General features: G+C 35.0%; 1 protein-coding gene across 10 annotated transcripts in view; it reads left to right on the top strand.

The window, feature by feature from the left end:
• Window positions 1-27,085, top strand: part of VTI1A (vesicle transport through interaction with t-SNAREs 1A) — a 372,209-nt gene that overhangs the window by 63,082 nt on the left and 282,042 nt on the right. For 7 of the 10 annotated variants that reach the window (XM_057530932.1, XM_007173096.2, XM_007173095.2 and 4 more), the window contains exons 4-6: window positions 5,632-5,709; window positions 12,114-12,134; window positions 16,941-17,025. In XM_057530932.1, coding sequence (XP_057386915.1) covers window positions 5,632-5,709; window positions 12,114-12,134; window positions 16,941-17,025 — 184 coding nt within the window. The remainder of the gene's footprint in view (window positions 1-5,631; window positions 5,710-12,113; window positions 12,135-16,940; window positions 17,026-27,085) is intronic. The other 3 variants (XM_007173097.2, XM_028164246.2, XM_007173102.2) reach the window with 2 other exon arrangements.

The raw sequence follows: 27,085 nt of genomic DNA, 5'->3' as shown, positions 1-27,085 counted from the left end.
TCAGTCATGTATGTGTACTGGTTTTATTGCATCCTTTCCAATATTATCAACTAATATTTAGTTGAACATCCTTTGCAGGGTCATCACATCCAAGGTATTATGATAGGCTTCCATTTGTTTATAATATTTAAATCCTCACAAAAGCCCTGGGAAATAAATATTGTCACCACTTTTTTAGAGATTGAGGGAACTGATGTTCAGAAAACTTAATTTTGACCAAGATCACATACTGAAATGTTACTTCTGTTCTTTTCACTCAGTGCCCTGTGCTTTGTCATCCTAACAACTTTCCAAGGATCAAACATTTACCTAACAGTTTACTTTACCTTTACCTTTATCATGTAGTATGGTATGTTTTAATCTTAAATTGCTATTTGCTAGAAATTAGTACAGCACAGAGAACACGGTCATAAACAAAATTTTATAAATTCCATTTTATTTTTTTCTCTGAAATTTAAGTTTCCTGTCCTGGATTGATGAGGCTTTTTAAGTCCTGGGTCAGGGGTAGAGTGAAGATGAAAAGCTGAAATCACCAGCAAAGAAATAGAAGTAAGGTTAAAAATGGAATGCCTTGTTCCAAAGATAGATGCTTTTTAGAAAATGCCATCTGGGTATTACGGAAGTATGATATTATTTAATTAGAACCAGATAAAATTAGGTAAGAAATGAGTACCAGCAACTATATGACTAGCTAACAAATATAATTTCACGGTATTCTGTAGCCATCCCAAAGTGTTAATTATAACAGGAGCAGTTAAATTCTTTAGAGTAGTTAAATTCTTTGGCTATGAAAGCATAACAGTTTTTAATAGGTATGTCACCTGGTAACCTGGGGCGTTATTAAATATATGGAGACTGAAAGACATGGTAGAAGCAATGGAAAAGTCTGGCCAGACTGGGTAATTTGTTTTAGACCTATGGAGAAGTCTATTAACCATTTCTTCTATAGACCAATTTGATTAGGAAGTACGACAAGCTGTTCTTTCATTCCTTACCAAAACCATACTGCACTTAGTATCAATTATTTGGCTGTCTGCAGCACATAGATTAGAATAAAGGGCTTTCTTAGTGTTTGTGAATGTTGCAGATTGCTGATTAGTAATTAAAGTACTGAATGAAGAAAATCAGGCCAAAATTGAATGGGAATGAGAAAGTCTTAATTCTGTAATACAGATGTTGTCTTAAGCAGCCCATTCAACATAGTAACATTCTTCATAACCCTGGAGTGTTTGCCTCCCATGTAAAACTCAAATGGAATGCCTTAGAGATTGTTTCCTCTCCCATGCCTTGTGATGTAGCTGTATGGGTATTAATTTAGTGAAATATCCTGTCTGCCAGGTGTGGGAACTAGCTGATTTTATTGTAATACCAGATCATTACTTAATTCATATGCAACAGAGTGCAGCACATGGAAAGCATTATAAATCTATTTACAGTGTGGCTGGTCTGATGATAACATTGTATTAAATTCCCAGGTGAGGCAATTTAAGCAATTGCTTTGCCATGTGCACGCCATGGAAATTAAATTCTCATATACGCTCTAGTAATAAACCAACTTCATTGTTATGCTTATGCTAGTGGTGGGTGCTAGAATCCTCATTCTGGTTACCTATACCCTGTTTCACATGTAGAATCTTACAGGAGATGGTACACAGATTACAGTTCTTAATTAGTTTAAACTAAGTTAATTCATTTTGTTTCTAGTTTAGCAGTGCCTGTCCAGGAACACATTCAGTTCAGTTGGGAAATGTTAAGGTCAAGTAGATAGACTGTTTCAAGCCAAATTTCCAGAGAGAACTGAGCAAGTGTATCTGTTTGAACTTGGCTTTAAGAGAATCAGCCAATCAGTACGCAGACGTTCTGTTCATCAAGTAAAAAACTGCTTGGAGTCTGAAATTCTTGCTTTCATAACCAAAGACTCACTTTTGTCGTCAGTTTAAAATAACCATTGAAATTTTGTGCATCATGTCTTAGGGATAACAATCAGTTGTTAATTTGTCATTTTTTTTATGGTTCATATATGATCTGTAGATTTCTCTGTCCAACTGTGTCTCGTCTACCTAAGCATATAAGTTAGAAGGAATAAACTTTACAAAAACACACAACTAAAAGTGAGAAATGTCCTTGTATTTAACTGTGTGTGTGTGTGCGTGTGTGTGTGTGTGTGTGTGGCAGATATTGTCAGTTGAAGCTTTTCCATCCTTATGGTACAGACCTGAAATTGCAATAGATTACAAACTGCAGAGAGCTTCTGTCTTCTCCAGAAGCCACATATAAAGCACCAGTAGACAGTAGTAACTGACAACTAAGACTAAAAATGTTGACAATTTCTTGATTTGCCTGGTTAGCTTATGTATAGAAGTCATTAACTATTTATAAAATGCATTATGAATTGGGTTCCTTCAAACTGTAGCTGACTGTGTGACATTTCCAGCTCAAATTCTCATGCTTGCATTTGGCTAAAGTACAGATTTTATACAGTTGATAATAAAGCAAAAAATATTTTAGTTGGTTTATAAAGATACAGTAGGTGTTTCAGTTTCATTAGCTTTGAGTCTGCCAAATTAAAGTATGACATAGTACTTAGCAATGTAGAGTGAGGTTTTTAAAAAATTCCACAAAATGTAAAATATTTTATTGATATTTAGGAGGAAAATTCCATAAAATAAGCAGTTTGTCATTCAAAGGAATTGGCCTTTTTTTGGTATCCAATTAGTTTAGTGATGATTGTGCAGGCTAAATTACAGTTGATTAAAATCAGCTTATTTAAAATTTCAAACCATAAAAATTTAGGAGAAAATACCAATGTCATGCATTTAAATATAATTCTTAGTAAAGCAAAGTGTTAATTTAAAAAAAAATTTATAAAGTGATACTTGAGTGTAAAGAGTTCAGTTTTCAGCATTAGCTGTGTCATTTTCATGAGGAACTATTTCTGATATTTGAAATGAGTTGTCTTTTCAATCTATCAGAAGAACATTTTAAGGGAAGTCAGTCCTATCAGAGAACATTTTATAAACTCAGCATATCATTTGCTTAATTACATCCAGAAAGCCATCCCAGTGAGCAGTTTTAACCATCCCAATGGTAAAGAATGACATTTATAGGGACCACCCTTCAACTGTGGATAAATCTTTAGTTCTCTGTTGCTGAGCATGTACACCCTTAATTGCTGGTTTTTAAAAGCAATGGATTCTAACCAAAACAAGGTTAGATATTTAGGGATACATGTTTATAATTTTCTTCTTCTTTTGAAGTACATCAAATCAAAATAAGAATATAATGTAATTAAACAATCTATGCCAATTTGTTGGTATTTTGGTAAAAAAGGGGAAAATAAAAACAATCTCCATATGATATTCTTGCATACTGTGGAATGTTTTAGTCCCCCATAGTGATGAAATGAATAATTAAAAAGGCAGCTCTGATACCACAGCCTCTTTAAAGGTTCTCATTTCCTTTAATGCTGTAAAATACTTTTGCTAGCTAGTTTGAAACTACCGTAGCGAGGAGCTCCAAATGGGCAAAAGAAAGGTTTGGCTTGATTGAAATATTGTGGTAAGGCCATGAAGCGTACTGTCCTTGTAATTTAGCATTTTTCAGTACGATATGAAGTCAATAGAAATAGCTAACTAATAGTAGCTTCGGTAAATACTATAAGAGAAGCCAACCTAATATCCGCTGTTTGTGGTGGTAAGAAGTCTGCCATATTCAAAAATGAATGAGTTGGATCACTCCTGAATAGTTAAGACATCTGATATAGATGTCATTACTGACGTCAGTCTAATGACCTAACTTCTATTTTGTCCTTTCTGCAACATGGTTGGTTTCATTTATCTACTGCCAGAGTATGAGATACACATTTGTAGCAAGGAAGGGGAGCTTGGGGTAGAGACTTAGGGCAGGAGGGGATACCACCATCTCCTTTGCAACATTTTGCAATTTTTATATTTTTTTTCCTGAGAGTATTCAGAGGGTAATAGAATGAGGAGGAAATTTTGTGCGGTAGAATGAGTGCTGAGCTGTAAGTCAGGACCACAGAGTTCTAGTCTCAATTTAACCAAAGCTACCTTTAGAATTCCACGAGACTGATCTTTTTTTCTCTAAAAAAATAAAAGGATGTCTAGGTTTATTTATTTTTATTTATACCCCATTCAGCCCTTTTCAACTGGATCCTGCCAGAGAGTTAAGCCTTAATACCCTAAAGTTTCTATTCCATGTAATGAACTAAACTCTCTCTCATGTCCCATCTTTGGGAGAATTGAGAAAATAGTCACTGAAATCATTTTCTGTATTTTGTGGTTCAGAAAAAGAACCCCAATTGAGAAAGGCAACTTTAAAATGATTTAAAATCTATTCGTTTTTCTTGTCAAAAGTCCTTTTAAATTCTAATATAGTAGGATTTTATGTTTAAGATATTATGATCTCTATGTGGCAAAGCAGTGTTACTCATTCACTGGTTTAAAAATCTAATTAAAAATCTTGTTGACTTCTGCTCACGGATTATGGATAGTCCTTTTAAACTACAATAATTTTTCATATCACAGTTGAGCAGGTAAGAAATATTAAGTGCTAAACTATAGACCCCAAGTGGGAAAAGATTACTGTTTCCCAACTGCCATTTTTTAATTGACTGTTTTTGCTTAGTTAGTTCAGAAGCAGAAAAGGCAGCAAAGTAATCTGTAAATCGGCATTTGGGTCTGAAATAGTGATGCTGAAGTAGGATCTGAGGATGGCACTCTAGCTTCACAACTAATTTTCAGAGCTTTTTAGCTTTTCCAAATGTGTGCATGTTTAGATAATTCATGAATTGCTTGCAGACATGTCCCTCTGACTTTACAGGTAAAGGTAGATTTCTTGTAAAACGAAATTTCAGTGTGTGAAAAATTGATCCATAGCCTGCTTGTCTTTATTTATTGGAATTGTGAAAAGCTGGCTCATAGCCTACTTGCCTTTATTTACTGGGATTGGGAAATTTAATTTGTTTTACCAGATGTACACATACACACACTCCCACTACTTTTCCTTAGGCCATTTTTATAGAGGACTTGGAGACATTTAAATTATTGTTTGGAAACGGCATGTGCTTTTAAATTCTGGTTAGTAACATCACAATAATGAAAGAAATAGGGATATGCTATTTTCCAGGCATTCCAGTGTATAGTTGGAGATATAATATTATCCTAGAATTAGAGATTTTAAAAGACCTATATTGTAGACTCCATTTCCTGCCACAATATTAAAGACCCCCTTATACTCTTGTTTTAATTACAATCTGGTGAGTGTTGCAGATATACAGCTGTATAGTTGTATTTCCTTTAGCTTTGTGGTCTGATTTGAATGACTCTGCATGGAATAACATATCAGTTCTGATCCGTTTGTGAATATTAATAGAGTATTTACACAATGCAGAGTTTTCTTCCATTACTGGCATTTGAAAAAACTTCTAATTTACATTAAACTCCTCAAGTTCAAGAACTTTGCACAACTTTGGTTTGCACATTTGAGCAAATAGGTTTCCATTAGGGGGCTCTCGAGGTTTGAGATGATCAGCGTTGATACCAGTAATGCTTCGAAGCCTTTACTTTCTAACGTTCATCTTGCCCTCTCCCTTTTTGTTTTGTTTTATAGAAAAGGTCACGGATTGCCTACAGTGACGAAGTACGGAATGAGCTCCTAGGGGATGATGGGAATTCCTCAGAGAACCAGGTAGAATGCTAATCAGGAAGGCCCGGTGGGTGGCTGGAGGGTGAAGGAGGTCACTGGCACACTGGGCTCTCAAGCTGCTCCGTAACAGTATTAGCAGCAACTCATGTGGAAGCGATACTGTTTAATGCAAAGCTGGAGTCTTAATCAACTTCAAAATGTTTCTTGGAGATCTTACATTTAACCCTTTACCTTGTGATCACTGTCTGCTATCTTTTTAAAAAATCTTTTCTTCTCTTTTCTTTATTATTTAGTACTTAAGGAATAACTTGAAACACACTGTTTGCAGACAAAGCCAAGGTCCTCACCTCAAACACATGTAAAAGGAATAAAAAAAGTACATAATGCAGCTTTGATAATAATGCAGTATAATTAAATCAACACTTGCAGCAAAACAAATGAAAGTAAGCTTTCAAAATTCGACAGGGCAGCTCAGTCTCCTATTGTGTAGCTTCTTAAAAATACATTCACCAAAATGCAAATTGTAAGCACCAGTGTGGAACTTGGATACTCACATAAAGGTCCTGCCCCTGTCAAATAATGAAGATGATGATGATGATGATGATAGTGGTAGCAGTAGTAATAGGAAAAGGAAAAGTCTTTGCAGTTTAAGATCTGCACAGGCAAAAAAATTAAGATATAATTTCTTCTTAAAGAGGCCTTACAACTTGGCTGTCAGTTCTCACTGGATCACACAGTAGTGTCATGAGTCTAATTAATGTCCCACTTCTTTCTTTGAATTAATACTGCAGATTTCATGAATTCATGTAGATAATATATATGACTTTAAAAAAATGTTTCAAGAACTTCAGAGTAGAGATGATTTTAAAAATGTCTCAAACAGTCCTAGTGACTGATTCTCTTTGACACTTTTAAAGAAAATAAATGATAGGGAACTTCAGAAGCAAGACCTGAACGTGTTTATTAATGTTACTTTGGCAGGTCTAGTAAAAGTCTCTACTCTGTCTAAATAAAAATGAACATAAACCATTCATTGAGTAAACCAAAATTTTAATAAGATACTAAAACATAATATATTGATATCATTATAAAAATTGCATAATAATATTTACCGTTTCAAGTAGAGTATAAGTTTATATATGCTGAAATTATATTACTATCCACTAAAATGTTAATATTGTAAACAGGGTTGTTGCTTATGTGATTAAGGCCCCCATCTGTCCACCCCCCAAAAAAGGAGAGGAATCACTGAGCTGATTGTGTTTGTTTTTGGAAAGATCTTACCTCCTTCACTATTTGGATGTTATCAGCTTGAGTTCAGACATGTAAACACATTAAGATTTGACTTGGGATTTCAGCTTCCCTGATTGAAATGTGAGAATAGCTAAGGGAAAAAAAAATAAGGAGCACATTAAACACAAAAGCGTGATGTGATAAAAGAGTTTTACATATAATAGATTAAATAATGTGAGGATGAGAGCAAAACATTTTTTCTTCCTATTTTAAGTGAGATTTAGATTGCTCATACCTCTTGAGTGAATCATAGTTTTATTTTGTATCTTTACTGCAAAAAAATTATATTTTTTTGCAAAAAAAAAATAGTGAATGCATAGTCCCCATGTCAATTCTTTAAAAAGCTACAGCTCTTTCCCTCATTTGAAACTACTGCCTAATATAGAGGAAATAGAAAGGAAGGGGGTGTTTCTAACTCAGACTCCTTTATTGTAATGGATGTTGTAGTACTGTGACAGGGATCCTTTTTTTTTTTTTTTGAAGCATGTTCCCTTCTCTTAATGGACATTTTATGTGCCTAGAACATTTGCCTTATATACATATAAGAATGACTTTTTTTTAACGCCTAAAGAAAAATATTCCACAAAAATAGATTGAGTTCATATTTTCTGAATTTCTCCAATTATATTCGTGTCACTTTAAAGTGATTACTCAGAGATTTCCCCTGGACTTCTGTAAATCAAACTTACAAATTCTGAAAGTGCTTGGAGAGCCTGAAGTTTAGTTGTAAGGAGCTGTCACTTCAATAAATAGAGTATGATGAATTATAGTCATGAGACTGTGAAACTGTTAGATTATTACTTATGTGAACTTTTCAGTCTAAAATTTGAATCAGATTTGAAAGTTCAAAGAGACGACACTTAACTTTTTGGATATTTTGTTACCGAATGTAGCAAAATTTCCATATCATAATGAAGCCTTTATGTTTCGTTTTTGAGGCTCTTTATCATAATATAGGGATTAAAACCCCTAAAACTATAACATATCCTTAACCAGGAATGGTCACTTGAGAATAACTCTTTATTCTGCATCAGTATTCATTCAGACTATGGAATCAAACCAGATTTGAATCTTCATTTTAATTTTTGTAGCTCAGTGGCCAAGAAGACAGCTTTTACTGGGTAGGATCACCTGTAAATTATAGAAAAATATTTTTTCTGTACACAGATAAGTTTATTTTCAAGTTAATTGTTGAGAAATTGATTTTCAGAACTTTTTGGCCATGTGATATGTATGATAAACTTTTAACAATAGAGGGAAAACTTAGAGGTAAACAAAATGAGACAAAAATGGCAAGATTTGTTTAACTAAAATTGGGATATATATCAATTTTTTTAAATTATAGGTCAGAAAAGGAAAAGGATAAAGAATAGCAAAGGCTGCAAATAGATAAAATGAACTAAGTACTAGCTATTTAGTTATTTTTGATGCAATATCCACATCCTCCCTATAGTGACTTTTTTATGGATTCAGACAAATGTGAATGCCATAGCTCTTATTTCTCATTCTGCCAATTTATAATGCATTTTTTTAGGCATCTGAAACCTGGCTGTTAATATACATAATTATGATCTGCCAATTAACTATAAAGTATATTAATTTACTCTTAAATATGTAAACATTTTTGCCATGATTATAATTGTTAAAATTTCAAAAATTAAGAATTTTCAAATGCATTTTAATGTCCTTTATACAGTACACATTTTTATTTAATTCCAAATTAATTGCTTTGTATAAATTCATTTCTATTATATCCATTGCATGCAATCAAATATAGCTCATCCGTGATTTACAGAGAAGGGACAAAATTACCTACTTTGCACATTCGTGTATTGTTGGGTCTTTCCAAGGACTATTGTCTTAGGCATTATCATTCTATTCTTTTAACATATCAGATTTTCCATTGCATGTGACATTTTAATTTTTAGAAAGAGTTCTTGAATGTAGTGAAGCTGTATTTAGAGTGGAAACTTAAGTAATTGTTAACTCAATTTAGTTTCATGAAAACGGTTCTCAGAAAAGGAAAAAAAAAAAAAAAAAGAATCTTACAGAATTAAACCCCCTTCATAGTGGAGTATGATAATGGGGCAAATGTTCCCCATTTTGAAACCTAATAGTGTCTCAATTTCCATATGCAAAATTACATTGATCAGTGAATAAATCTGAACAAATGAAATTTGAGTAAATCCTAAATAGAAGGTTCAAAAAAAGATATAAAGAGTAGGATATTTCTAAACGTGCAGAGATTTTTGTGGTAAAGCAATATTCACCAGATATGATTGCTTAATTTTTTAATGCGAGGTTCTCTTAAGTTCCGATTTGGGCTTGCTGTGCATAAAGTGTGTCAAACTTCAGCTACAGACCAGGGGGTGAAGTCGGTCAATTTAATTCCCCAAGATCTAAAGAAGGTCGGTATCATTTCATATAGCCCTGGCAGAGCAGATCATTACCAAGCACAAATCTGTTCGTTACGTGCTGAGGGTTTATAGCAGAATAAATAGACTGTCATCATAAGTTCAGAAAATTGTGTGTTCGACCCACGATAATGTGTAAAGGGCGTTTAATAGAGTTCAGCATTTATTCGTTATCTGTATGCGGACAGAGACGGCAGTCGCGTTATCAGCTTTAAAAAAAAAAAAATTCGGTAGTTCTGGGAGTCACGTGACGTCCCTCACATACAGAGGCGCGCGCGCATGAACCCTCACATGCTCTGCCGTGCAGTTTTGATTTTAGTCACAGCAGAAAGCTTAACCACAAGAGATTCCACTGGTTCAAACCAGCGTAAACCAGATTTTTTCAGCCCACAAAGGAACAGATTACCACTTGTATCAAATTCTGCATTGGGAGAAAATCTTTGTTTCAAAAAAGATGTTGATTATCATAACTCAACATGGTGGCACGGCACAGTTTCATATCGCCTATAACGGAGCTAGTAACTCGATAAAATACGAAATCACTACTTCCAGTCTAGTCTAAGCATTGTTAATTTTCAAAAATAGACCATCTTTTGTTTACTTGAGTGAAAACTCTCGAACTAAAAAAAAAAAAAAAAAAAAAAAGATAAAGATTAAAAACCCTCCCATTACCTAGCTTAGCTACAAATCCGGTGTAAAGCTTGGATGCAGCCATGCAGCACAAACAAGATAGAACGTTTTTTGTTTGGAACCTATTGAAAAAACAAATGGGTAGCATTTTTAAACACTCATTGATTATGGCAGGGTGGTATGGCCCAAATGGTCTCTATTGCTGAAGAGTAGTTTTAAACTTTGGCCCTTTAAGTATCATAGTCAACTGAAGAATGGTGCCCCCAGAAAGAAGAAATAGCTGTGCGATCAATTCCAAGATCAGCTCTTTCTGAGAATTAATGTTTGCCTTTTTCTCCCATGATGTTTGGATAGCAAAGAGAAAGATTCCGATATATGATAGGCCAGGTATCTTAGCTTAGAAGTTTACTTCTTCTGGGGAAGAATTGTAAGTTTTCACATGAAATGATGAGATGCTTGACTCGTACACTCAGTGGTTGCTGAGATAATGAGTGTATTAATTACAAGTAATGACAACTTCATATATATTTTTGGAAGAGTGACATTAAAAGTTTCTTTTTCAGTAAATGCACTGTGAGGTATTATATAATAGATTCTGTACCCTTTTTATAAGTTTCATAACAGATTTGAAATCTCATTCTTTTGTACTTGAAGTACTTTTCAAATAACAAATAGAAATAACAGAGTAAGCTGGAATGCATATTGCCTTCCTTGAATTGGAGACAAAAACAGCATTAAGCATTGAGAAATCTGGGTTATCGTAAACATGATACTTTTAGAAAGACTTATAGTGAGCAATTCATGGCATGTTTCTCCCAAAGCAATACTTTAATTTATTGGCCTGCATATGTCAAGTGTTATAACAGATGTTACCGATATTTGGATACTTAAAAATTATCAGTTGTAGACCTGAATTGCTGAGGATGCAAATTTCAGACTTAGAATGTGGTTTATAGTCTCTTACAGCATAGGTTTCAGTTTTTATTCATTGTAGAAACTATGGCAGACACCTCAACTATACAATGATATTTGTGGTTTAGAATACAGTACTGTCTCTGTCTCTGTCTCTGTCTCTGTCTCTCTCTCTCTCTCTCTCTTCCACACACACACACACACACACAGAGTGAACCAGATATATGGTTATATCCATTTTCTAGTTTCTAAAGAATTAAACAACTTGTTTTATCTGTTATATTTAAAACAAATGAATATTCTACAGAGGAGAATCAAAATGTTATTATAAAAGAGTTTACTAACAGGTAAAGAGTGGTTTGGGGTTTGACTTCGGTGAAAAGAGACTGCAGTACAAATGAAGTGAGAGAGCTCATTGCTTTGAAATGGCCCAGTTTACAAGATGAATAAAATTGAAAAGTGGAGAAACTTCAAAAATTTAAATAAAAACACCGTGTGATTGCAGTAGCCTCTTAAGCAAAACAAAAACCTAGAAATCAACTCTGATATACGCAGTATTTCTAAGGATGGTGAGATATTTTCTGATACTGTGTCCTAAATATTATCTATCCTGGCATGCTTTATTCCCTATTAACATAATGTTACTTCCAAAGGTGATCCTATTACTAGAGTGGGTACAAGTATGACATTAGCATAACAGTTTGTTGTTTTAGAATACTTATTGGGACAAAAGCATGAACTATTAATCATTTTCATTTGGAGGTAAAACCTGAAAGCAGTTGTCAAGATTCAAAATAGAGAAACATCCTGAAAACTTGTAAATACAAAACCTCTTCAGTGGTGCATTCTTAGAAGAGAAGAACAGTAAACTTGTTTTCTTTCTTTATAATATAGACTTCTATGAAGTCGTTCCCCTTTATTTCATGATGGTGTCTTAGATGTACTTTAAAAGAGAATTTCACACTATTCTCTTTGTTTAATGTGACAGTGTGAGAAAGTGATCTTTATTCGTTCAAAAAACTCTGCATGTAGTCTATGTTTAGGTTCTTTTAATGTGTTTGTCTGTGATTTTTAAATGCTAAACATGTAAACAGATAAATTGTCAATGTTAATTCTGTATCCTGTCACACAACTGATCTTTCTTTCCTGCCATTTCTCTCCTTTTTATCTTTTTTTTTTTGTGCATTCATGTTGCAGTTGATAAAATTACGTGAAGAGGTGAGTACTTCCTAGCTTGCTTTAAAAAAAAAAAAAAAATTCTGCTTTTCCCTATAAAATTGAGTTTCTAAATCTGAAGTAAAATCTTCGGGTGTGTTTTTCCAGGAAAATCTACACATAGCAAAAGTATTGATTATATTGCTAGAAATGTTCTCTGCTCTCTTTAAAAAAACAAGTACATCCTCATCATGCTTATCACAATGATCATTGTTGTTTGCCAGCTTTGGAAGAAAATTCAGATTTTAAAGACCAAAAAAGGGAGGAAAAATAAAGGAATATCTTAAAACTATACCCAAGCGTAGTTTTAATGTAGACTGACTTCAGTTTTGTTTTATTCGTATTGGTTTCTCAAGGAAGTCAATGTGATTAAACATTTTTTCCTGACATTCTGATTTATTTTACTAAAAACTGTTTTTAAAAAAACTCCTTTCTCTCAACCAAAATTCTTAGGTTCAACATTAGATATCATGAATCTATTATCCTTTTGAGGAAACACACATATGTTATAAATACCCTACTAGTCTGTGCACACAGATACCTAAGAATAGCTAAAGCTCTCCTCATTGTTAAACACTTTCCTTTTTGTAGGAAATAGCACCCAAGTGAGTTCTCACTTTTCTGAGTTTGCTGGTCTGTTTCATAATGCAGCTTCAGATTTTTTTTGTGGCCGAGCAAATATTTACAACAATGTTGATAATTTTATCCCTGTATCAATGAGGGATGCTGAATGATTCTGTATATTTTTTTAAATTAGACCATACTTATCAAATATGCTTTGCTCTTTTCAGAAATAGAGTAGTAATATTTTTTACTTAGTGGGATTGAATTTTGTTACTTTTATATTAGGGCATAAAATAATGGCCCATATTGCAATTTAAAAATTGTCTAATTGCTTATAATTATCAGAGTCCTGTGAATTATTTTCAAGTTTAGATTGGCTGCATTGATTGAGATTTTCCCAGAAGTTTTTTTTAATTGGTATGTCATCATTCTCTAGGTGATGTGAATGCTAATTTAGAGGTTTGTAGAGAGTGGTTTTCAACAGCTTTTCTGATTTAAGATGCATTAGTGATGTCTTCTCAGTAAAAGTAATAATGATATATAAAATGAAGGGTGAAAATACACAAAACCCTCATCCTCCGAGCTTTTTGTGTTTTTTTTTTTTGTATCTTCCCTGCATGGAAGCAGATGTATATACTAAATGAATATTATCAATCGCGGTTTTGATGTGAGTGATATGTCAACATTATTCTTCTGCAAGACAAACTGCTTGTATGTGTTTGCATATGCTCAGGCTTAGGTGAAGAATCTGAATTTTCAAATGTTAATGCAACCAACAATAGACTTGAAAACCACTGTATGAAGAAACTACATAAAGCTCTTGGCCCTGAATTTAGCAGTGAATATAATTAATAAACCCTTGTGCCTTAGTACCATCAGCATCGTTGACAGAAGATTTAGTTTTAAGCTGAATTGTATGGATTTAGTCATCTTAATTCTATAAGCTGAAAACATCACATCTGCATTTCTTTTAAAATATGTTTCATCATCGTTTTATGGCTTAATTCCTTTGTTGTGCCTATAGCAACAGTTTTATCAGTTATGCTCCTGGAATGCATGTTTCCAAAACTGTAACCTGAAATGGAATTGTACTTGGAAGAGTTAGATCACTCAACTAACAGAATAGTATACTCTGAAATATTCTTTTAACAGTCTTGGATATGGGTGCAGCATTGATATTTATAGAATAGGTTATGGTGATGACACTGTGTTGGTAAATGGTTTGCTCCAAAGTGATTGTTTCTCAGCCAGGATCCTCAGAGTAATCTAACAGTGAATGTACCCCAGATTTCTTCCCTGCATCTATCCTAAGAAGGCAAACACTCCTCTGCTTCAAAATAGGGTGTTTCATTGTGTTTGGAAACGAAGTATGCCCCATCTGTTCCTTGTGATGCTCTTTTTGGGGCTCAGTTCTGGAAACAGAGCATCCTTGGAGGCAGGCTGGTAGTGCATAGGGAGCTGAACTGGTGTTGGCTCTGCCGAGCTCTCTGTTTGAATCCTGCATCTCCAGCTCTCCATGTTGCACAGCTCCTCACGCAAGTGGAGCTGTGTCTGAAGCTTCTGCACAGCTTCACTTACCTGCTTTGAAAAGGGCTGAGAAGAGGGTGAGAGAATGAGTTTGGGATGGAGTGTGGGGGCAAGTTGAAAGCATCAGTTGCTACTGTAGTGCATTTCCTTTCATTTTCAGAGACCAGGGCAATGCACAACTAAGGGGATGATGTAAATAGCACAGCTGTTACAAGAACTTGATTTTAGCTTGACTTAAGTGAAGAGGTTCCAAAATACAAAGTGAGGTCCTGCTGGAAAGCTGCTGGTAAACTGATAGTCCTCTTGTGTGCAGATTTGCTCTGGTAGAATTGAACTGTCCTGACGAAGAGTTATTTAGGAATATACCTTTATTCCATTATTTAGGAATATACTTTTTTTTTTTTATAAAAAATTCTCTTAGAAATTTTGCTCTCTATTATAGCCATATACTGAATAAGCTGATTTGACTCCCTTTCATGGAATCTCAAAAATCATTCTACATTTAAACACTTTGTTTCCTACATTTTATATTATCATATAATTAGACTGTGCATTTTCAGTATTGAGCTTTGATTTTTTTTTTAATCTACAGTAGCTAAGTATTTTCTTTTAGTTTAGGGATTTCATCCAATATGAAAATGAACCAAAAATCTTTGTTCTGTTATTCTGGATTAAAATTCACATTTACTCTTGATATCACAAATCTGATTATCTTTTTAGAGAATCACCAATTTGAAATCAAGTCCTTTGTTAAGATAGAAAACAATATTCAAAGAAGGGAAGAGCAATCCCCACTCCCAAAACCTGCATGTAGTGAGAATTAGGAATAAGAAAGCTATTTTTGACAAGCTGAGTAAAGTGTTTAATTTTATTTAAAAATAGTCATTAATGCCAAACACATAAAGCTCCCCTTGCTTTTCTTTTTCTCAATTACAGCCTTGAGTGATTTTGCGTTTTCATGGTATGCGCTTTCCTTCCTCCCTTTTATTTATTTAGCACTTTTTTTTCGGCGGGGGGGGGCAGTTTTTCTCTTAATTTCTCCACTGTATAGTAGACGACTCTATTAATTATTATAGACTGTTGTTGCAGCTTTCCTGACCTTCACATCAGGTCCTATCTCTCTGTTCTAAATGCATTGTTTTAATGATTCTTCCCCCCACTCCCCCCAGCACTTCCCCCCCAAAAAAAAATTTCAAGGAAAGCTTTGATGTGGCTTTAGCTGCCTCCAAAGTCTGGCCGCATCTCAGATGTGTCACCTATGCCGGGAGGGAATAAGGAAATCACGTTTTGAATGGTAATGATAACATACTAATCACTTCCTTTCTTTGAAGATGGGAGCGAGATATTCTGTCAGCATCCCTGGCTGCTAGAGCTTGGAGGCACTGGTCTAGGTGTATTAGCTTAAGTGTGCATGTCAATACAGCTTGCATCTCCAAGATCCACGGGGGCTCATTAGAGCGAGGTGGATCGGTTCGCTCGACAGCCACTCAGATGATATGTGTGGCACCTCCTTTTTTATTATTATTAGAAAACATTTCTTCGATTTTAAATGACATCTGTCAACAACAAAAAGTTGGAGTTATGGCTGCATTTTTTCTTTCTTTTTGACCAGATACCAAAACTGATTTGAAGGGGAAAGTACTAATTTATACAAATACACGTGTGCATGTACATAGATGCAAATATACAGTTACACATATTCTTACATTTCTAAGTATCCAGACATACATGCATCTGTACACACATATGCACACACACACACACACACACACACACACACACACATTCCCATGGGCGTGCACACATTCTTATCCATTCACAGCCATGATTAGCTTGTTAATATGTTTTATAAACCTGAATATGATCTAGTGTATGATCATTATGCTTTAAAAAAGAAAAGAAAATCAGCCTTAATGTAGAAAAGAAAGTTTAGAGGCTGAGGATTTGGGGAAAATTCTCTAATTTCCCCCATCAAATGTAATAGAAAAGAGTATATATAAGTATTATCATTTTAGTTCACAGTCTAAAACACTATGTGTCAGAAATTCACTTTCAGTCTAGTGCCATATATCTGGGAATATTTGGGAATAAATCCACAATTTTGTACATCTGTGTGCATGGGGGAAACATGTGTCTCTTGTTTCTTAGTGGTTGCCCCGAGTGGTCTTAGAACTAGAACTGCTGTTTAGTATTCTGTTTTAGTAGCATACGTTGTTCTATATGGCATCTTGCTGTACATCTAAATTGAGAGGCATTCTCTTAAAAATAAAGTTTCTGTTTATAAATTACTATGTGTAGGAATCAAAAGAACAAGTGAGTTTTTTTAAATGATTGCATTTTATAAAAAATAAATACAAAATAGGGATCATAGATCTATGCAGATATCTCATAAATCATCTTCTGCTGAAATAGTAAAGATCCAGTTGGTTCTGGTTTTCATACCTTTCTCAGTGTTTTGGAGTAAGATTCATTGTGGCCACATATGACATGAATCTGCCTTTTAAAACAAAAAAGTGGATGGTCCATACACGATTGACTGAAAAATCTGTTCATTGTAGTGGTTTGTATAAAGGAAGATTTGCTAAAAATTATCTATAATGGGTTGTGATTCCCCCCCACCCCCCGAAATGTTAGGGCATACGACGGCATTATTTTTTTTAAGGCAAAAAAAGAACGTTGTAGATGACCGTGTGATTTTTTTCCCTTTTTCTTTTTCAGAGGGCACATCTGCTCGATAACACAGAGAGGCTGGAAAGGTCATCTCGGAGACTAGAGGCTGGGTACCAAATAGCAGTGGAAACCGGTAAGAATTCTGAGAGTGAGCAAATTGTCTTGCTTATGCACAGCAGTCTTCACAACACATGACATTTCAGGGAAACTTCAAAGGAGTAGCAGAGACAGCAGCCCGAGATGTGGTTTACATATTGGGGAGACAATTGGGAGCTTATTTGCGCTTATCTTTTTTCAAGTTAAAAGGCATGACATCTACTGAAAACAGTTCCTGAGGTTTAAAAGTATACATCTGAAAAGAGATGGAATACTTTGTCTAAATTCTACATTTGTCTTAATATGCGGTTACATGTTGTCAGTTTACCCACCCGCAATGATTGCTAGCGCACGGTGCTGTCTCCAGTTGTTTGCTCCTTTACGTTTATTCATGTATGTAAAAATTAACATTTTAATCAGTCTAAATGATGTGAACCAGGGGAGAAGAAATACCAATACCAAGTTTACCTTGCTTGTTTGTCCTGCTGTTGGAAATGATTCCTAATGATCCCATATATTTTTTTTTTTAAACATGAACAGAGCCTGTAATCAGATATGGAAAAAAAAAGAGTCATGATAATTTTATTATGTGTTAGTTAATACTGTCCGAACTTTTGGGTTGAATTAACACTAGTTACTAATTTCAGAAAACGCAGCCCTATTTTGACTTCTAGGATGAGTCTACTTGAAATAGACATGCTTTTTCTCTATCGAGGTTTCACGCAATGAGTGTTTTTTTTACCTAGTAAATAAATATCCATTAACCCCTTTGTACTTATCAGTTTCTTATTATTTAGCTATTTGCAAAGTATAGATTACATATCATCTATTTTATATATTTATGGATACCTCTTTCCCCGTATATGGACAACAAAAATATGTAGTCAACAACATTTCCATTGATTTTTTTTAAATTTAGTGTTATAAAAAATAATATTTATTTTGTAAGAGCAGGTATAATGAAAATGATTCCAAATGATTTCTCTTATGAATGGCCAGTGTTTCCCTTGCTTGAATTCATGGCTATCCTATATTGGCTGGCTTATGTGATGAATTCTAAGAAATCAAATAGAATGAGCACAAATGGCGTTGGCATTATAGTAATGGTGAGAAAACTGAAGAAAATCATCAACCCTCCCAGATTTTTTAATAGTATGAGCAGCCCTTCTTTCTGAGGTTATTGATAGATTGGCGTTCTGCCCTGATTGGAATAAAAGCCAGCTTTCAATTGTTCTTTTATTCCTTGGGCTCACCTTAAGAAGTGACTGTCCTTACAAAGAATGTCTATGATGAGAAGCGCCCTGAACGTGAGGTCAAAGGACCAGCCTTGGGTTCTGGCCCTTGTCTGTGTGACCTTAAACAAATCACATAACTTCTTTGAGTCTGTTTCTTCTTCAATAGAATGGAAATAATACTGTCTGTTGCAGAATATTCCTACGAAATGATAGCATAAGTTAAAATAGTTTATATACCATAAAACACTATATAAATATAAGTATTATTATTAATGTGTGGTCATTTGATGATATACAGACATTTATCTTTCATAGAAAAAAAAGTATTGTGATTGAAATTTGTGTTAAAGGAATTTTTAAGAAGTGTTATTTTGGGGAATGTGTCACTATACCTGTTGAACATCAGGGAACCTTCTTTGACAAAGCATCCCATTGGTGAGCCTCTTTCCACAGGGGACTGGGTTGGGTTGGGGATATTCTTGCTATGACACTGATCACTGGCCATTCATAAAAGAAATCATTAATCATCTGGAATTGATTTGGCTGATTGGGCTGCCTTTTCTCTTTCACAATACCATTCATGTAGCTCCCTGCCAAAGCTGAAGGAAATCAACAAAGAGGATCACAGATTCTGGAGGATCATGCACTGATCAAGGTTATAAGATCATGATTTGATAGTTATTCCTTTTGGTGTGTACTAAAATGTAACATCAAACTATCAATACAATCAACATGGAAAATGCCAATTTAAGAGTGTCCCCAAAACCAACCTCAGTTCCCTTGGACTTTTTAGTAGAATACAATGGTAAATTAACTCTAAAGTTTTATAAAATTAGATATTTGTATGTTTTATAATACATATATAAAAGCCTGGGAACTTCTCACAGACTGTAAAACCAAGTCTAAGAGGAGGAATAAGAGTGGGCTTTGTGGAGGTAAAGACAGATGTGGCACACACCTAGACAGAAGTCATCATGATTCATTTCCTTGGATGAGTTTGAAAGTGGGTGGAGAAATGAGAAAGCAGGCACAAAGCATTTTTCCTGCCCCTGCTTCTTACTGTAATGTGGGGGGGAAAAGTAATTGTGGCGGGCACCATGTTGCTTCTCCATTTCTTGCTTCCCTGCTAGCACGCAGCCTAGTTATATCCAGTCAGTCAACAGCTCTGTGTTTGTGATGTAAATTTATGATAGTAATAATCTTGTTACAGTATCAGTAGAGGAACAGCATCTTTCAAAAGGAAAAACTTTTAGCACTTATTGGTTTCTTCTTAAAGACTGTGAAATGCAAGAAGGCATAGATGTGGAAGAGCTATGATGACTTTTGAAGCAGCACAAAAGAGGGAAATGGTTTGCAAGTATTGGTCTAAGAACTGGTTCTAGACCACAACAAGCGTTTTCATGAGTCCACATCAAAATGAGAGGAAAAAAGTAAAAAATAGTGATTTTCTTATAAAGCAAACGTCATTAATTTGAAAAACTACACGTTTTCTAAGATCATGTTTTTCCTATTTTGGGGTGATAAAAGAAAGGATAGTTTTATGATATGATAGAAATAGTAGGTGGAAGTTATATATATATATATTTTTTTCTTTACCTGGAAAAATAACAAAATTGGCAACCCTATTTGGGCCCTTTGAAATGTTTTTTGAAATTTTACTTGGCCACAAAATATAGGAATTATTGTCTGATGTACTGAATTGGAGAAAGAGACAGCAATCCCATCCCCTGGCCCTGCTATTAGTCAGCTGTGTGACTTTGAGGAATACTTAACCTCTCTGTACATGTTCTTTTATTTGCCAAATGGAAACCTGACATCAGATTCTATATATCCCATAAGGTTGTTATAATGTAAAATGAGGTCATATATGTCCAAGTGCTTAGAAAGCAAATAGGGCTCTGGAAAAGTCATCATTTTTATGTTTTCATCAGCATAAGTGGTTATCTCTGAAAATTATTGGCAAAAGATTTCGACAAAAATCTGTAAATTTTTCTTGATGAACATTATAGGCAAATATCATAAAAGAAATTTTGATTATTATATATAATCAATTATTTGTGTAATAGAATAGAAAGCATATTGACCACTGGCATCTTCCTAGTAAATAATAAAATTCATCTTCTAAAATTCTTGAGTCATTTTTGACATTTTTAAAAGTTATTTTTTCAAATTGGCAGTTATTGTCTCTTTAAGAATAGCTGCTGAACAGGGGGACTCATGTCTAGAATGTACTTGGTCTGAGCAAATGCATCAATACATGATTATTTCTAAGCGCCATTTACACCTTGATATATATTGAGTTTAATACCAGTCAGGTTTCTTCCGTGGCTTCCTTTCTATTTGAGAAAATTGATGAGGTTACAAGTTAATTGAACAACTCCATTTAGAAATGAAGAGACAGGTGGAAGAATATATGATACTGAACTAAAGAGCTGATGCTAGGACATCTCACTCTGAGACTGACATCAAGAGGCACAATTATCAGACTCATTAGCAAACTTCCTTGGGAGTGACCATCAAAGACCAAACACTCTGGTGGTTGTATGAGCCATTGGCATGATCCAGTTTAGCATTTCTTATAAATTCTTGTCCCAGAATCTGTGAATAAAAAGTGACTCTTTTTTCATCTACTATTAATAGTCAGATATGACTCTTAGCTATGGCGATACCTATTTTGTTTGAGGTCAGGGCATTAATATTTAAAACTTTGGGTCATCTGCCCTTAATGCTGAAATTAGGATTATTTTTTTCTCTGAATTAAATATCCCAGAATTACAATAGGCACAAAACTAATGGAAGCTGTATGATGAATAAAAGAAATAGGCTGAAAGAGAAATTATACATGGGCAGAAATGCAAGGCTCACTCTCTTCTTTCAGTATGTAAACAGGTAGTTTAAGATGCTCACCAGTGTCCCAGCCTATACCCTAAATGGGCCCAGTGCACCTGGCAGTACACCTCTGGAACCAGGAGAGTGTTTGTCTACAGTCAGTAGCCTCACATCTTTGAAGAGTGATCTGCACCATTTACCAACCTTGCTTCTGCCATCCCCGAGTATCGAAGCCTTATGGGTTTGCACCCTTTCTCTCAGTCATCACTTCAAGCCACCTAGCTCTGATGTCCCATTTGGTCAGTGATCTCTCTACAACTGGGTGCTGTGCTTCTGCCAGCCTTCCTTCCATGAATAAGAGGTGCTCCATCCTTCCCCAAGGGCCCCGCAGGTTCCCCACCCTGGCCTGGCGATTGGACATGTGTAGACATCATACAGTGTTTATTGAACACTTAATACGGGCCGCACGCTGTTCTCAGTACTCTGTATTTACCATCTCTTTAATCCTTACCACAACCCAAGGTACAGAGAGATTAAGTTATTTGCCCACACTTATTAATCGAGCTAGGAAATAGTACAACCAGACTATCTGGTTCCATGCTGATTCCATGCTCTTAACCAATAAACCACACTGAAAAATGAATGGGCCCTACATACCTAGATGACCACATACCAAAGTGACCTGTTGTAGTCAGAATAAGTCAAGTTCTCACATCTGTTAAGTTCCTTTTCATATACTTTCTTCAGAAACTAACTATTGAATACTGTGTGCCGTGTGCCAACATCCCTGTTCCCAGGTAGCTTATGTATCGGAACAGGAAGGAGCCGGGGGCAGGATGAGACAGACATTTTTTTAATTAATAAATAAATGGACAAGATTATTTCAGATGGTGGCAAAATGAAGCACGGTATGAAAGAGTAGCTAGTGACATCTGTCTTAGGTTAGCTAGTCAGGAAAGACCTCCTAGACAAGTGCCTTGTAAGCTGAGTCTTGAACTGCACAAAGATGCTATTAGTAAGCACACGTGGGGCTGTTGATTCCAAGAGGAAAAAGCAAGCACAAGGGCTCTGAAATGAGAAGATGTTTGGGGTGTTCAGGCAACAAAAAGAAGATCAGTATGGCTGAAGCAAAGTGAGCAATGGGCGTGGTACACAATTAGGTTAGAGCCACATAGGGTGAGATTTTATGGGGCCCCAGGTGTCTGAATTTGACTTGTAGGGTATGATGCCATTGGAGAGCTTTCAACAGGCAAGTGGCCTGATCTGAATCATGGAGGACAAGGATTGTAGGGGAGGAGTGGCAGAGGAATGGGAACAAGGAGACATGTTAGGAGGTATATTATAATAATCCAAGATTTAGTCCTTTTACTAGTTGAAAGGAACGGAAGGATTGGATGGTGAAGATGCAGGAGAAATTGTAGCCTTATTAAAAGTCATTCAGGAGCAAGGAGCTTGAAATTTGTCATTAATTTCCTTAACAATTGGCATGCGATCCCAAAGATTCTTCCTTGAGGATATCCCCAGAACAAATGGGGACTTATTAGTTCTTGTACCTGGTAGGGCTTTACACAGACAATGGCCAGTCCATTAGGCTGGTGGTAATGGACACTTGTGATTATAAATCTGAGCTTAAAACCAAGTTTATGATAATATTTTATTTGAGGAATAAAGATGATGATACCTATTTTCTAGAGTTTGTGAGAGGCATAAATAAAATAATGTATATAGAAAGATTTTGTAAATTGCCTCACAAAAGATTTTTTTTTTCCTCTCTAGAAATCTTTACTTCAGGTAGATTCTGAGTATAAACATACATTGTCACTTTGCTTAATTTTGTGTCAGTCTAAAGAGAAATGGGTTAGTTCCATTCTACCCAAAGTGGGGCTTGGGACCAGCAGCATCGGTATCCCCTGGGAGTTTGTTAGAAATGCAGCATCTTGGGTCTCCTCAGATCTACTGAATCAGAATCTGCATTTTAACAAGATCAGCAGTGATACCTGTGCATAGTGAAGTTGAGTTAGAAGTCCTGTTTTCAGTGTTAGTTTTTCATCTGTGTCTGTTTGAACTGGATAAGTCATCTCATTGAATCTCATATACATGTGTATATATGTATAACTACACATGTGTACAAAAATTCAGGCAGGTAGCTTGCATTGTTAACACCTACACTCCCTGTGAAATACAGGTAATAAATATGGCTGTGTCTGCTAATATTGGTGATATTGGATTTGAGAATTGTCTATTTAGGAGCTATAATAATTATTTATCTTACCTTAGTTAGGCAGTACTTGGCAACAAGAATAGCTAGTAACCTATCCAGTAAGCCAAAAGGGACTACATTATACCACTTTATTTTTGTCAAAATATATTTTCCCCTATATTTAACACCACTTAACATTCTTTTTTAAAAATAGCACGTTTATCACAATTTCTTGTATATCTTGTTTTATTAGGGAAATGCAAAGGTAGATTTTCTGAGTAAGAATAATACCAATGTTATGTATTTATAAGTTATTTTCATAAAAGAAATATTTTCTACCCAAGTCTTATTTGTTATAGAATTGATACAGAAGATTAGTCCATTTCTTTTTTTTTTTAATAAATTTATTTATTTATTATTTTTGGCTGTGTTGGGTCTTCGTTGCTGTGCACGGGTTTTCTTTTTAGTTGTGGCGAGAGGGGGCTGCTCTTCGTTGCAGTGTGCGGGCTTCTCATTGCAGTGGCTTCTCTTCTTGCAGAGCACAGGCTCTAGGCGCAAGGGCTTCAGTAGTTGTGGCACGTGGGCTCAGTAGTTGTGGCTCACGGGCTCTAGAGCACAGGCTCAGTAGTTGTGGCACACGGGTTTAGTTGCTCCGCGGCATGTGGGATCTTCCCGGACTAGGACTCAAACCCGTGTTCCCTGCATTGGTAGGTGGATTCTCAACCACTGTGCCACCAGGGAAGCCCTAGTCCATTTCTATTTGAGAGTTTCCTTGGCAGTCCCATTTCCTTTCTATGAAGATTTTCTCTCTCTCTTATTTGTGTGTGTGTGTGTGTGTGTGTGTGTGTAAGGAGTCTCATCATCTAGTTAGGTAACATATTCATCACCTCACATGTTTATCTTTTTTTTTTTTTTGGTGAAAACATTTAAGTTCTACTCTTTTAGCAAATTTCAATTATATAATGCAGTGTTATCAACTATAGTCACCATATTTTACATTAGATCCTCAGGCCTTATTCATCTTACAGCTGGAAGTTCTGTACATTTTTACCAAAGCTTTTACCCTTTGACGTGTATTTTTTTAAATAAAAAATATGGATTTTACTTCAATTTCAATATTTCAATACTATGTTATAGTTACCTAATTTTAAGCTGCAGATACTTCCCATTTTAAGGATATACTTCCACAGGCCTATTTTACATGCATTCAGATTATTTTTGCTTTATATGATTACCTCATCAAAATCTTCATTCATTTGACCAAATAGTCAGGGAAACATATGGAGTACTTCTTTTTCTTCTGGAAAACAGATCTTAGAATTACAGCATTTTTATGAGAATTAGGTAATTTATATACACCACTGTTTCTGTTTCTACTGTGTCTATGTCTTTTTTAAAGAGTTCATACAGGAAAAGCAATCAATAGTGGTATCAGCTTACATTTTTAAAAACCAAACAAAATGTTTCATGTTCAGAACTTATTTAAAGAATCTGAACAAATGCATTTTAGATGTGAAGTGCCTTCCTTTGTATCTTTAGTTGTCTCAAAGCCTTGGCTGAACTACTGATGGAGTTTACCTGAGCCTTTCATGGGGTTATATGGGGATTATGGAGTATGATACTGCAACTTTATCATATTCTATCTTTTGGCTCTTGATAAAATATTCTTATTTTAATCAACTCACTATAGAACTCACTTAGAAATTTTAGTCAGGTTTGGAAATATCTATTGAGACCATGTTTTTACCAAACCAAAAGTTAGTCATTTTCTTTATTTTTTCAGGAGTTTCTTCCATGTCTGCTTACATTTTCTTATTCTTCTATCTCTTCCTCCTCATTATAATTAAACTTCTTTCTTCTCTTCTTCCCCTTCCTCCTTTTCCCCCTCATTCTTTTCTTCAAGAAGTATTTTGAGTGTTTACTATGTAATAATTTGATTCAAAAATATAAATCCTTGAATGTATTAATTTATCATCGACAGAAAAGATTAATGGTTGAAACAATGCACAATAATAAAATATAATGCCTAAAACTACTTTTGAAGTTACAGGCGAGCTTTGGAACTGAGCTAACATCTCAGGAAATGTAAGAAAGTTGTTGTTGTTGTTTTTGCCTCCATTTACTGACAAGTCATATTTATAAAGACTCCTGGGAACGTAGACCCCAAAAGTATTAACTGTATGTTCCTTGCTCTTAGAGCTGTTACCAGTTGGTAGAAGAATAAATCTCTGTTTCTGTAATATTAGTGAGAGTGGTACAGTATTATGTGAAAGAAGGCAAATATTGTATTTCACTTATTCAGCAAGCTTTCATTGAACTCTACTGGGTGTCAGGTGCTTCAGAGATGCTGAGCTAGAAAGACAAGATACCCCAGTCTTGGTTCATCTGAGTAGAGGATGTTCTGTCTATAAACACTGATTCAGATTTTTAACCTGAATAATTTTGTTTAGGCACAGATTGGAATTCAGAAAGGCACTACCATGTTTAAACTAGTGCAGAAATAACAAGTTAACACTTTATGTTGTTCTACAATATAGGAACAGAAAATGGGATTACACAGAACATGGGATTATACAATTGGGTTGATATTAACCACCTATTTATCCAGCCACATATATTTTAGAGAAAAGATTTTTCTTTAGAAATGTTAAACTTTCTGACAGAAAAAGTTATCTCTAGAAAAAGTTTCTCTATTCATCATTTTGGCTGATGGAATAAATGGTTATGCTTTCAGAACCTTAAAGATATCTCTGCTAGAATAGGTATTTTTATAGATGCTGAGAAGAATTACCTGACCATGTCCCATGAGTTTTTAAAAGTCTGCCCAGTGGTAAAAGAATCATTTTAATGTGTAGTTATCACTTTATAATTACAACCCTATCAAAGTCTTACTTCTCAAAAAGCTGTGGTTCTGCTCTGAAAGGAACAGAGGAGGTTGTCATTTAGGGTGAAGCTCTTAAAGAGTATTTTCAAGTTGTGCTTAAATTTACTTTGTGAGGTTCCCTGAGATATTGGTGAGCTCCACAGTGGTAAGAAAAGGATGTCATTTAAACCCTATTTGGAGAACCTTCTCCTTAGGTGGTCCAAGGGAATTCATAGGGTTCATTTTTAATCCATTAAAAAGTATTATACTCATTTTTAAAGGTGTCCTACCCCGTAATGCCTGTCACTTTTCGAGTTGGTTCGTAAGATACACGTGAAGCCATTCTTACTCTGTTGCATCTCTGTGAGTTGAGAAAAAGAAAGACGACCAAAGCAGGTCGCTAAAATGCCAATTTACTTTCAAATATTACAGTGAAGGACGGTTAAGCTTATGACCGTGTTGCACTGTGCTTATATAACTTTCCTTGGGATTTTTTTTTTAATCAGGTTTATTTTCCCTTTGAGTCTGACTTCTAGTGCCCAGAAGTTTTCTTTTCAGCAATGTTTATGTATTTAACAGAATTTTCTGAGGTGGGTGCCACAGAATTTTCACAGCATGAGTTCACATTGGACTAAGATTTTGTATACGACTTATACCAAGTGGAAAACTTGACGGGCATGAGCTTTAAAAATGGCTTTTTTTATGTGCTCTATGTTTGAAGCTTTCGTCTGTATTTCCTGTTGGGCTACAGTGTTTTCCAACGTTGCCATAAGAGAACAAAGTCAACATTAAAAAATAATTTTTTTATTGAAGATACGTTTTTCCAAGTAAAGTCATTATCAAAGAGACTGTCATGGTGGGTCATCATTCATGTTTGGGCACTGTGTTGCCCTTTTGCATCTTGACATATAAATTCTAAGTCATAGTTAAATAAATATCTATTTATGTAGAGAGAGGAAGAAACCACCCT

The sequence above is a fragment of the Balaenoptera acutorostrata genome, chromosome 16, assembly GCF_949987535.1.
Source record: "Balaenoptera acutorostrata chromosome 16, mBalAcu1.1, whole genome shotgun sequence".
In the NCBI taxonomy this organism is placed as follows: Eukaryota; Metazoa; Chordata; class Mammalia; order Artiodactyla; family Balaenopteridae; genus Balaenoptera; species Balaenoptera acutorostrata.
Note: the sequence above shows the minus strand (reverse complement) of the source record. Positions and strands in the feature narration are given on the sequence as shown.